General features: G+C 36.4%; 1 protein-coding gene and 1 long non-coding RNA gene across 2 annotated transcripts; both read right to left on the reverse strand.

Annotated features, from left to right (window-relative positions):
* Positions 1-1,207: 1,207 nt before the first annotated feature.
* On the reverse strand, positions 1,208-7,911 carry LOC131022308 (DNA topoisomerase 2-like). Its single transcript, XM_057951756.1, is given in 20 exon segments — positions 1,208-1,803; positions 1,805-1,922; positions 2,134-2,230; positions 2,315-2,382; positions 2,461-2,635; positions 2,712-3,137; positions 3,254-3,303; positions 3,388-3,574; positions 3,644-3,998; positions 4,077-4,210; positions 4,299-4,640; positions 4,748-4,912; positions 5,012-5,125; positions 5,214-5,327; positions 5,488-5,706; positions 5,793-5,989; positions 6,090-6,369; positions 6,472-6,538; positions 6,612-6,904; positions 7,226-7,911. Coding segments are annotated over 20 exon segments (4,464 nt in total). The 5' UTR covers positions 7,808-7,911; the 3' UTR covers positions 1,208-1,322.
* A 2,678-nt stretch (positions 7,912-10,589) lies between these two features.
* On the reverse strand, positions 10,590-11,665 carry LOC131022310 (uncharacterized). Its single transcript, XR_009101233.1, has 2 exons — positions 11,560-11,665; positions 10,590-11,256 (listed from the first exon to the last, which is right to left on the reverse strand). It is a non-coding gene; the product is annotated as an uncharacterized LOC131022310 (long non-coding RNA).
* Positions 11,666-13,672: the final 2,007 nt, after the last annotated feature.

The following is a 13,672-nucleotide window of genomic DNA, read 5'->3' on the forward strand; positions in this document are numbered from 1 at the left end:
TAGTTTTGAAATTTTCTTTTAATGGTATGTTTTTCTTATTGGTGGCTTTGAAATTCATCGTCTTCATTTAGATGTCGCAGTCTGGCAAGAAGAAAATTCAAGTTCTAAGGGATTTTCTTTGACATTGCATGAATAACAAATCCCATTGTAATTGGACATGAGAAGCAAGTTTTATCCATTTACTATCATTGGTTCATGAGATAAAATCAAATTGTATTTTTATTAACTATGATCGAATCATATAATTTCATATATTCTGTAATTATTAATGTTTTAATATTGCAATTCATTCATTTATCACGATTAATAAAAATTTAAATGTGTTCCTATCATAAAGTGCACAATATAGTCCTCAGAGATCTTCCAACTTAAACAATAAAAAATGGAAGTGTCGAACATGTTAAAGTGAAGGAAATAAGGAAGATGGGGTTTTTTGCTTCTTTTTCATCCAATGATTTTAATGAGATCATGGGTGTGGGGTGAAATGGGCTAGTGTGGAAGTCAATCATTTCTCAGAAAAAAAAAAAAAAAAAAGGTGGACCTTTAAAATTTGTGTGGGACATGGTTTCAAAATAATGTTCGATTCTGTTAGAAGTTTGAATAAAAGAGTGAGCTGTATTCCTCTCTGTGGAGAGAGAGAGAGAGAGAGAGTCGTTTCACAACTTATATAGTAGTAGTTCATTATTCGGTCTATCATAAAATTAAAAATTATGTAGAGATTTGAGTATTATTTTAGGTCAGCTTCATATATTACTTCAATTATTTTTAAATCTTGGGATTAAGAAAAACTATTCAATGAATCATTTTAGTTCGCAAGACAATTAATGGATATCTTTTTTGTAAATGACTATGAGAAATAATATCAAATACAGTAATGAAATTATACAAGTAGGAGGCTCTTAAATAAAATCATAAATTAATCACTTAACTAACTCACCTAGTAGAGAAACAATTTGATGGTCTCAACAGACTTACAATGGGTGTTATGTTTTATAATAAAAGAATCTGTCACCTAAACTATGGTCACTAGAAAAACCAATCTAACTATCTCCATACAAAAAACTAAACTGAAGTTAATCACATACTAAGATCCTAAGAAATATATTATTTGTAGTTAGATTTTACGATCTTAACCTAGTTTAATCACCATCTAAATATGTAGGAAATGTACATAATCAAGCTACATGATTTGAGAGAGAGAGAGACAGAGAGAGAGAACGGTGAATTCCATAACATGATGCATAGTTAGTCATTACACAAATGACTAAAGACTTTGTTTCATCACATAACAAATCACATGTTCCAGATCAAGTAAAAGGAATCTAATCCTCATCATCACTGAAGCCCAAATCGTCTTCTTCAGCAGTGTCATCGGTGTCATCAGCCTTATCACTCTCAGAATCACTTATAACATACCTCATCTGCACCCGGTTGGCCCTCTTTGGCCTAGCTGCCACCGCAGGTGCTACTGCACCTGCACCTGCACCTGCACCTGCAGCATCACTCGCACTACCCAAAGTAGAAGCAGAGGCTTCTGAAGTTTCATCTTCTTCGTCATCAACGTTGATAGTCCTTCCAAGAACAGAACCGCTTTTCTTGTTAAATGGCGATGCCCTCATTTTCCTCACTTTCTTATCAGGAGAAACTTCTGCAGGCTTCAGCACCTGAGTGATCAGCTTCTGCCCTACAAGCTGTTTGCCAGCTGGTGCTCTCTTCTTCGTCGCAGCAACAGGTGGTTTTGCTGCTGCTTTGCCGTTAGCTGGTTTCCTTCCGCCCTTCTTTTTCTTCTCTTCCTGCTCAAAAATCATCATCATCACCATTGTCATCAAACTCTGAAATACTTGATGAAGGCTTCTTCTTTGCAGCACCCCTTTTGGCTGGTTGTTTCTTCGTTGGCATCTGGGATACCTCTGACTCAAGATCTGTAAGAAAGTGAATTGACATATTTTTATAAAGCATGAATATAATCACCCAAGAAGTATCTGTTCTTTAGTTATTCTACTTCAGCCAGGTATAATTCTATAACCATACAAGAAACCAGACATAGTTCCAGTTGGCATTATTTATACATATTATATGGGCTTTTCGTTATTTATTCCAAAATAACCCAAATTATATGGGCTTTTCGTTTACCTTCTGAACGATCAGGAGAAGAGTCAAAATTGTAAGCAGCCATTCTCTGTCTAAGATCAGCTATGTCATCATCATCTTCATCAGCAGTTGCAGTGGTCTGCCATATTTAAATAACAGAAAAGCTTAGTGTATGTCTTTCACAGAAACAAAAATCCATAAATGATAATCAAGCATTTTCAACCTTAGCTGCTGGAGCCTTCTTCTTAGCAGGTGCTTTGGCTCTCGGTTTCTTGACTTCAGCAACTTTATCTGATAATATAAATGGAAATTACATTCATTATAAACAAATGAAAATAATGTTTATAGAGCATTTCTGTTGAAACCTACCAGTTTCAGGCATAGTGTTCTCAGAAATTTCCATTGGATCTTCAGCAGATTCCTTCTTGGTTGTTGTCTTCTGATTCTTCTTTCGTGGATTTTTTTGTGCTCCTTTCTTCAGATACGCACCCTCATGTAACCTTTTTCTATCAGCTTCCCATTTTTTCTCATATTTATTGAGTTCCTACACAAATGTTCACATAAGCAAGAGCCAGCTTTGAGTGAAACAAAACATAACCAAATAAATCAATTTTACACACCTCAAGAAGTTTAGCCTCCAAAGCATCAATATCTCTCATCCACAAGGACTTCACTGATGTTGATTTAAGGTCTTCCACTTCTGCCACACGCTTTTCCATCTCAGCAAGCAACTGTTGCATCTTTTCACGTGTCAACGTTCCAATCGCCAAAGACAGCAAGTAGTCATAATCACCAGAAGAAGCCCCTTGGGCTATTGGCACTTCACTCTCAGGTTCCTCTGCATCATTAGCCGCACCAGCCACAGAAACTTCTGAAGCAATTTCCTTCTTTGGAAATGGAGTGAAACCCTTTTCTTTCAACTCAAGGAACAAGTCAGCCCTTTTCCTGTTGCTCACAATGATGCTACCTTCGACAACACATTGTATAAATCTACACTTGTTGTCACATTTCAGCATCTCCTTCTCAAGAATGGCTAACACAGCTTTCTGCAATGAAAATGATCATTGGTCAGTAGTAATTCCACTTGGAAAATGCTCGAGCATATCCCTAGATAATATAGAGGGAAAAATTGAAGGAAATATTGAGTCATAATAAAACTTGCTTTTCGTTTGTCATAGAACTCCAGCCTTAGATAAAAGAATTCTTCAAGAACTGCATGGAAAGAGCAACAAGTCAGTGCTTTAACCAGGCTTAAACAAAAATACATTTAGTCACTTCAATATTTATTTCACGTACTCTGTTCAGGAGTGTCATATTTCTTTATTACACCCCGTGAGTCAAAGAGATGCATGTTATTTGTGCTAATAGACGTGGATAGCTTTAATTTCTTAAGCAAGCCCTCTTGCTTGACAGCTGGAAGCCTCTCTTCTGACATACAAAGAGAGAAATGTACTATTTCTCCACCACTGTTGTCACAGAATTCCTGGTAAAAAAAGAAAAGGCTTCAGATTTTCTTACTGTCTACAATATATCAAGATCAACATTTACATACCTTGATGAAAGGATCTATGCTCTTATCATTGTCAAACGAAACAGACTCCAAAAACTCCTTGTAATCCTGTGTCCACCTTCGAATTGGAAGCTCAGTTATCCTTAGAGTATTCTCATCCACTTCCTCTACATTTCCACTAATAGTGTAGCTTCCAGTATCCTTCATCACATTTTTCTCAATTGAACCAATGAATCCTTTATACCATGGGTGCATTACCTCCAACGGTTCATCATTCAACAAATGCCTAATGTTTCGTATAATGTCAAAAGGGTTGTAATTAGGTACATAGGAACTCCATCCAGTGCCTATTCCTTCACTTCCATTCACTAGAACCATTGGTATGATTGGCATATACCTAGTAAGAACACGGCATCAGATACAAATCATCCGAGGAATCTCATACGCACATATCCCATAAATTATAAAAGCTCACCATGATGGTTCAATTGACTGCCCATCTTCATTTAAATAGTTGAGGAGAATGTCATCTGCCTTTGGAAACAAAAATCTAGTTACCGGAGCCAGCTGCGTGTAAAGGTACCTGGGACTGGCATGATCCTTGCCGCCCTGAGAATGGAATCCCATATGTCATGAGATACTTTTCAAAGTTATAATTTCTTTCGTAAAAAGTAACATCAGTCTGAGGTATTATTACCTGGCCTCGAGTACCAAACTGACCATTTGGTAACAGAAGATTTATATTGTTGCTGCCCACGTAATCTTGGGCCATACCAATTATGGTACTAGCCAGGCTCTGCTCTCCATGATGATAAGCTGAATGCTCTGATACATAACCAGAGAATTGTGCCACTTTTGCTTCCTTGACAAAGTTCCTCTTGAAAGAACAGAAAAGTATCTTTCTTTGTCCAGGTTTCAGTCCATCAACCATGGATGGAATTGATCTCTGAACATCTGCTATTGAGAACAATATCAGTTCCTTATGAACAAAGTCCCGGTACTTAATGTGTTTGTCTGCATCATCAAGAAATGTGCCAGGCTGCATAACAGGAAAATTAAACATTTATGAGAATCATAGCACTGTTGAGTGCGACAATAATGAAAATTTAAATGTAGAAAATGAACAATGCTTATCGAGCTTCTAACCTCAAATTGTCTGAGCCAATTTTTTCTGGCTTCGATCTTCTTCTTACTGAAAGCAAGTTCAATTGCCTCACCATCTTCATCATTCTCCCAAACAAAATCTTTCTTATGTTTGTCAATGTCTCGAAAGTACTCCTTAGCTTCTTCGCCTGTACTTGTTCCCAAACCCTGTAATTGACATAGAGAACAAACGCATCGCTTAAATTAAGGGGATCTAATTTATGGACGACAAACCCACAGCTCAGTACATTGCAAAGGACGACAAACCTTGTAGTACTTTATGGTCCAATTTTTCGCATCAGTCCCCAGCCTTTCTTTCCATGCCTCATACTGTGGCATTGTGTAGAATGCTTCCGTTCTTCTGCCATCCTTATGTTTAGCCTGAATTAGGAAATGACAAGAAATTAGTGCATAAGCTATCGTATCAGAGCTTGTAGAACATATATCACAAGTTTGTTCCCCTTCAAACCTTGACGATAGGGGTTATGAACTCCAGAAGAAAAGAAGGAACTTTAAGCAATGATGGCCAAAATGAATGGAATAAATTGATCAATAATCCCTTGATGTGGGAACCATCATGATCCTGCATACGGGGACAAAGACTGGATTTGAGTTTAAGTGACCAAAAGAAAATCAAAATTTATCATACATCATAATGTTGTAGCATTTGAATGGTAGAGAAGTATCTAACACACAGCAACATGGCTGTGGAGTGTGAAACGAATCAAAGATCAGAAAGAAACCTGATCAGTCATAATCATCACGTGACCATACTTGAGTGACTTGAGTGATTTGGCATCATCATATTTCAAACCATGCTGGAGACCAAGAATCTGCTTAATCTTAGTTAACTCAGCATTCTGCATTATCTGATTATGACTCGCTTCCCTCACATTGAGTAACTTTCCTCTAAGAGGAAACACACCATAGTGTCTTTTCCCGACAATTGTGAGACCAGCAATCTGCACAAGATATATATTTCATAAGCTTCAAAATCAAATGTAAACAGGTTTCTCGTGTACAAGCCATAACCTCAAAGAAAACTTACTGCTAGCGCCTTGGCAGAATCTCCTTCTGTCAAAATCAACGTACATTGGTCTGCCTCTTTTTTACCCCACTCGTGAGCTTCTTCATGCTTCTCTACGAAGACCCTTTTGTTTTTTGATCCATCTGTTTTCTTAAGATCTTTCTGTTGTTTAAACTCTGCCCATTCCTCAATATTCTTCATGATATCTGACTTGGCCACTGCAGGTACAAATTGGTAGCATTAGAACTTCTAAATGGAAAATTACACGGAAACTAGCCTTATGGAAAAGTAAGAGCCATTAGCTCTGAAATCACTAACCTTTGTCCAAGAATTTTGATGTGAAATCCCAAGATGAGCCAAAACTTCCTGCACGAAGTGTCAGGGTCTCCTTGGTTTGAGAGTCAAAAGCAGGGTTGTCAATGAGTGCATTGACAAAAACCCACAAATGATTTTTTACATTATGAGGCTTGACATCAAAGCCTTTGTTCTTCTTGTTCTTGTTATTTATAACAGTAACAAGATGGCTTGCTATCTTATTAGTAACATAATCCACGTGAGTCCCACCCTTGATTGTTGCGATTGAATTCACAAAGCTGACCTGCACAAACCAACAGGTAAATTAGGCACATAGTCTGATTGGTATATAGGTCAAGTCAAAACAAAAGGTAAAAATGGCCTAATATCATGGCTGGTTCAGTACCTGTTGAAATTGTCCATCACTGCGACTAATACAAATCTGCCACCTATCGTGTACGTACTCTTCAAATCTGCCAAGTTAAAAAGACAATCAGTTAGCAAACTATATGTGAAGAACAATCAAAGCCAGTAAATGGCAATTACCTTGGGAGCGGATCTGAGCCAGAACCAGCTACAGAATTCAGATAAAGTTCGCAATAGTTTGAGAACGACTTGAACTGAAACACCTGTCCATTCAACTCAACCTTGACTGTTTTCCCAAGGCAACCCGCAATGTCAATCACACGCTTCTTCATGAGAGCAACAACATCATCCTCCAAGCATGTCATGCTAAATTTCGCCAAATCTGGCTTGAAAGTAATCTTAGTCCAATTCTCGGTTGCTCTGCATTTCGAAACAGATGGCTCGGATTTTGCTCCCATGTTATTGGAGAAAACCTTAACAACACAAGGCCATGTTAAAATTAGTACCAGAGGGAACCCTAACATTTAGAAGATGCACAAATGTGTATTTTGGACTGCATAGAAAAGCTTGAACATGCACAGCAATTCAACATGGCCTCAACAGGAAGACATTAAATGGCTCAGAGATAGCACATTAGACCGATAACATAATGTAGAAAATAATCGTACTAATCTCAAGACAATAAACCTCACAACTGAGAACATATCATAAATTTTCCACACATCGAAACAAAATCTCAGGATAAACAGCAAACATTGCAAACTGGGACGAAATCTCCGAGACAATAATCATACCTGCTTATACTTTTTCTGCCGCTTGCCATCCGCAGTCTCGACCACGAACTCAGTCGAAAAAATATTTGTGAGCTTGGCCCCGTACCCGTTCCTCCCACCCGTCGTCTTCTTCTCAGTATCATCATAATTGCTACTCGTCAACAAATGCCCAAATATCAATTCGGGCACGTAAACCCCTTCTTCCTGATGGATCTCAACAGGGATCCCATCCCCAGTGTTGTACACACTAATCGAGTTGGACGCGACGTCAATAGTCACCTTCACAGAGTCCATCTTGGGGTCTCTCTGTTTGTTGTCGGCTGCGTTGACGAGGATTTCGTCGAAGATCTTGTACAGACCGGGAACATAGGAGACTGATCTCTGGACCATGTGGTCGTTGTCGTAGACCCATAAGGTTTGGGTGTGTTTCTCCACCGATCCAATGTAGGTGTCGGGGCGGAGGAGGATGTGTTCGAGCTGCGATTTCTTCTGGTACATTTGCTCAATGGTTTTCTTGCTGCCAGCGGCGGAGGTGGTGGCTTCAGGCGGTGGAATGTTGGCATTGTTGCTGGAGGTTAGGGGTGCCTTCTTTGCACCGGCCATGGCGAATTAGGGTTTGTTTGCAGAGACACGGAGAGAGTGTCTTTTGGGAGAAGTGAAGAATGGCGGAAATGAAAGAATTGGGATTAAAATGAGGGGAGTGAGTGAGTAACGGTACGAGTGCTCAAATTTGAAATTTGAAATTTGAAATTCGAATTCCAATTCCACACGGGTTACCAATTTTCAATTCGGATCTGCCCCGTTTTCGATTCCGACTCTCTCTAGTCTTCCACTTTCCTTCTTTCATAAACTAACTGCCTATTTGCATCCCACACGTTTTAATGGATTTTTATTTTCTTGCCAAAATTGTGGTTAGTTTTTAATTTTTATATTAGTAGTATTTTTCTTTTGGGTTACGATTGTTTCTTAGGTAATTTTTAGATGTTAGTTTTATTATAGAGTAGTTTTAGTATTAAAACTAGTACGATCTCTCGTTCAATGCATATCGTGTATCGAAATTAAACGACATTAATTAGAGTTAATGGTTGTTTTTACTCATTTTCAAAGATAAAAATAAAAAATACTCACTATATAAGAAAATTATAAAAACTACCTATTTTGAATTTGAAATGACAAAATTACTCTTACTTAATTCATAAAAATTGCTGAAATTGCGAACTTTGCTCCACATACTTGACTAATGTATGCCGAGCATTAGTGGTAAATACACTTCTTGCTCTTCTTCCGCTTAGTGAGTTAAGTCAAACCTTTCCAAATCATGGGCGCGTGAAACGTCGGTTTTGAAAAGCGGACCTTGAGCCGTAGAACCCCCAAGCAAAGAGTTCGGACAGAAGGCACAGAAGGAAAAGTTGGGGCAATAAAGCTCGATTAGGAGAGTCAGATTGCGGCCAATCTTCCTAGCCGCTTAGGGCCGGGCTTAGAGCGCGTGAAACTCATCATTACCTTGTAAGGGTATTGAGACCATAGCATGTTAGACAAAAGCGCCACTTCCATCTTGCCAAGAGAAGATGGGCTATAGGCACCAGATAGTTGGAAATATCCCATGATTTTCATCTAAAATGGACACCGGTCTGAAGTAAAAAATGAGACATGTTCTACCATTGAGTCGGGTATATCGAGCATTAGCGTATGTGCGATAAATATATTAATGCTCGACATGCTAGACTTCTACGAGTCGAGCAATAGTGGTAAATACTTCAATGCTCGACATGCTCAACCGTTGTGAGTCGAGCAATCGAGCATTTGTAGTCGAGCATTCTTAGAAAATACACTAAGCCCGACATTTATCGATTACAAGTCGAGCATCAGTGCAAAATACACTAATTCTCGACGTAAAAGTAAAAATGTCCTAAATGGGTATATTTATATATTTTATAAAAGGTGGGTATTTTTTAGGTTTTATCTTTCAAAATGGGTATATATCATTTTGCCCCCATCAATTACTCTTGGATTTAAAAACGTAAATTTTCAACTTTATATAAAATATAATGATAATTATAGTTATTAAATAATTAAAAATTAATTGATAATGAAAATTAGCATTATATATTATTATAATTATAAAGTATGATGCATCATAATAAATAAATAAATAATTTACAAATATAAAAAAATATTTGAAATGATATATTTTAATATGTATACTAATTTCATCTACAAAATTATATTAAAATTAATACAAAAAATTATTTTTAAAAAAGAGCTATATAATGAACCAATATATATTCCTTCACCTCTATTACATGTAAACTATTATAATTTAAAAATATATATGTAAACACAAACACCTGATATTTGATGAAACAAGAATCAATATAGTAAATAAAACGATAAACGACACAAGGATTTTACGTGGTTCGATCGTGAAGATCTACATCCATGGTGGATTTCGGGATTTTCACTATATTTGGGGAGCAATTACATTTACAAGTTGTGAGAATTGAGTAGAATGACTAACTTTTCTAACTTGTGAGTAAAAAACTGAAAGAGCCATATTTATATGATATTAATTAATTGAGCTTGGCCCATTGAACCTCTAAGGCCCATTAATTTAAATAATTGGGCCTAAGCCCTTATTACATTAGTCTTGAGCTTGAAGCCAAGTCGTTGAGCTGCCCAGATAATTCCCGATTGATAAGGTTAGCCCTGTCAAATTAGCGCTGCACAAAATATTTGAAATAATAATAATTGTGTCAATAATAATAATATAAATGAAAGATTTCAGCCATGTTAATTGCACAGCTTTGATGCAGATTTTACTCCTCATCAATATTCCAACGTATTAGTGTTTTAACAAATATGTCCCATCGTTTGGATAAATGCAAAAAAGTGCCCAATATATGAAAATTTATGAATTTTAAGTTTTTTTTTTTTTGAAGTAAAATTTATGATTACCCGAAAAATTGATATACAAAAGGACTTAAAATGACCAAAAATTTGATGATTCAAGTCCTTAACTTAAAATTCATAAATTTTCCTTCAAAAAAAAAAAAAACTTAAAATTCATACATTTTTCATATGTTGGGTACTATTTTGCACTTATCCAAACAATGAGACATATTTGTTAAAACGCTAATACGTTGGGATATAAAGTGATATTTAACCTAAATTTATTTTTATTCCGTTCGTCCATGTCACTATTCCGTTGATCTCGACACTTGGTTATCTTGCCCGACACTTAGGGGACACATTCATGCAATTATTTAAGCACGCACTTGGACCTTACGATTCATCAGTTCATATCCACATCATCTATTCCTTACCTAGATTAATTAACTTAGCTAAACATAAAAGTAAAGTGCGTAAACAAAAGATAAATAAGACATAGAAACAAAATAAATAGTACTTACTATTAAAACAGAAATAAGGCAAAACGTCTTCACTACCGACAAAATAATATAATCTAAATGTTTTTCCCAAGTCAGGACTTCAAATACCAAATGCAGAAAATTAAAAGAAATTATTTTGTGGCACACCACTTGCTTCCCTCAATACGCAGACACTAAATATGAAATGAAAACAAGTTTATATAGATTTTAAGGCCTGGCGGCCAGCATGCGGCTAGGGTTTTGGAGAGTCAATCTTTGAATGGAGTGTCCAGGGTTTGCCCTAGATAGAGTCTTCAAGCTCAGGGACTCTCCTTCGATCAGTTTCACCCTCGACCTGTGCATATTCGAAAGGTTTTTAACTTATATGTTCCGTGCATGGGAAAAAAGAATATTCCCTGCATCATATCTCCATGCACCAGATCCACCACGTCATCGTCCTGCCCTTGATGCCTGGTCACTTCTATCTTCTTCATTGTTCTCCATCTCGTCAGCCATCATGCCCCTATCTTACCCTCAGTGCCTCTCGTGGTGGATGTTTGATTCTGAGCGGTAGTCAGACCAATCTCTTGATCAGCGGCAATAGCATTGGTTGCAATACTCTTTTCCATAATTAGCTCCATCGTGCCCAAGGTCCAACAGATCTCCCCTTCTAAGCAGTACTACCTGCTTGATCAGCATCATGCCCAACAGATTATAAAAAGTTCTCTCGCTTTTTTCATTGAATGCTCTAGGGGTTGCATTAGAGTTGATCGTGAGGCGACTTCCCAGATCCCATCAGAGTTGCTCCATTGTAACCATTTTGGCTTCCACGAGTCCCTACCCATAATAGTGTCCTCCAAACACAAAACAACACAAAACAAATCGAACAAGACTCGATCTAGACCTAGACACGACACTAAAGAGAGCACAAAATTTGGGTTCGTTAGGAACAGAGCATGAGTTGAAAAATATTATTGGCAACTTTACCTTGATCAACTTGTCGTGCAACCATCTCCAAGGAGTGATACTAGAAGAAGTTGGAGAACCGAAGGTTCTTTATGTTCTGAACTTTTTCCACAATGCTCTCTCCAACTATATCCCACCATCAATGGACAATCTAGAGCAATTCGGATAGTTACATCTGTCATTGAATGCTCTAGGGGGATAAATCCCAAAGTAGTTTGATGGATTTACAACCTCATTTGTAGGAAATGAAAGGCTCTGCGACTTTCCTATATATATATATATATATATATATATAGGAAAGTCGCAGAGCCTCTCCCTATATATATATATATATATATATATATATATATATATATATATATATACATAGGGAGAGGTTCAAATAAGAACCACTAATAAAATAAGAACGGAGAACCATTTTAAGCCATTCGATCATCAAGATCTACGGTGGAAGCATCATCTTGGTGGATGGATGCAGGTGCTCGGTTCGAATCCTGAAGGGAGCAAAAAAATTATTTTTTTCGGATGCATTAATTTGTATAGCAGATGCAGTAATTTTATTGGTTCTTATGTTCTCACGATAATTGTGGTTCTCACTATAACCGCACCCTATATATATATATATATATATATATATATATATATATATATATATATATATAACCTTCATTGTTGATGGAGAATCCTTGCTGGACTTGGATTATTTGTTGGAGAAGTTTTGTTTCGTAAGAGATGGAGAAGTTATCGTCGACCGTAAAATGAGGACTACAAGTGGCAGAATCTTGGAGGCTTGAAGTGGGAGTCTAATGAGGGTTATGTTATATGTGTAGCTTATCCATCATACTTTCTTCGTCCTACTTTATTCCATTTTCGATTGTCTCATTATAAGTGGAATGTTTTCATAAATGAAAAAATTTAACCCTTAAAAAAGTGTAGGCCCTACCACTTTCAACCAATTTACACCATCTTCTTAATTCCTGTGCCGAAAAGATTTGAACCACAAACTATTGTAAATTATTGTGTATCATGGTGTTTCACTCTTAATTTCTTGTATTTTTTAATTATAATTTCATACTTAGGGTTCACTCATCCCATTGGAGTTTATAATTATTTTTTATATTTATTTAAATTAATAATAAATTATTTGAGTTAATTAATTCAAAGTTTTGATATATTCCCTCCATCCATGAAAAAACTTTTTAAGATGGAGTGACACGAGTTTTAAGAAAAAACTACATTGCACGATGAGCGATATTCTTAAATAATAATTTAAATTAATAAATATAAAAATAAGATATTGTGTGTAAGTTAATAGAATTTAAAGTCACTTCTCGATTTTGCACTCTTGACACCGCAACGTATAATTAATCATGTATAAAAATTGGTCTTGACAAAAATAAACCAACATGAGAAAGAGATAGATGATCTTGACTTTTATCGTAATTGCATAAGTGACATTTAGAGGGAACTTTCATCGTTCAAATTTAAATGACCATTGTTTCTCAACAACATAACTGGAGTTCCAACCTTTAAGTATATTTCATGACGTGGTACTCTTAAACATTTGATGCTATTCAAGAATTATATGTACATGTAGTACCAAAAACATAAATAAAATTTTAAAATATTTGGTTTCCTAATTTTAAAAATATATTACTCCCTCCGTCCTTGAAATGACTTCCTCTTTTTCCTTTTTGGAACGTCCCCAAAATAACTTCCTATTTCTTTCTTTTCATTTTTGTACAACTACCCTACCACTAATAATATTTATTTATTCTTACTTTTCACTTTTCACCATTCCCAATACTAATTATAACACTTTTCACACTTTCCAATAATAATTATAACCACTTTATTCTATCTTTGAATTTTTGGACAAGGGTTTGTTCTTCCTCCATTGATTCATTGACGCCATGGCTAAGCGTGAGTGCAACCATGGGCTCCCTGCTGAAATAAGAACTTCATGGACCGATGCCAACCCGGTATCGATGTCCCCAAGAAGAAGTAAGTATCGAAATTTTGAAGTTTTCATTTTTGTTTTTTTCACAACTGAAATGTTTTTTTTTTTTTTTTTTCGTGAATGGCAGGCTAGTTCTTGTTCTTATTTTGAGTTTATCGACCCGATGCCTACTGA

Source organism: Salvia miltiorrhiza, chromosome 4 (genome assembly GCF_028751815.1).
Source record: "Salvia miltiorrhiza cultivar Shanhuang (shh) chromosome 4, IMPLAD_Smil_shh, whole genome shotgun sequence".
NCBI classification, from domain to species: domain Eukaryota; kingdom Viridiplantae; phylum Streptophyta; class Magnoliopsida; order Lamiales; family Lamiaceae; genus Salvia; species Salvia miltiorrhiza.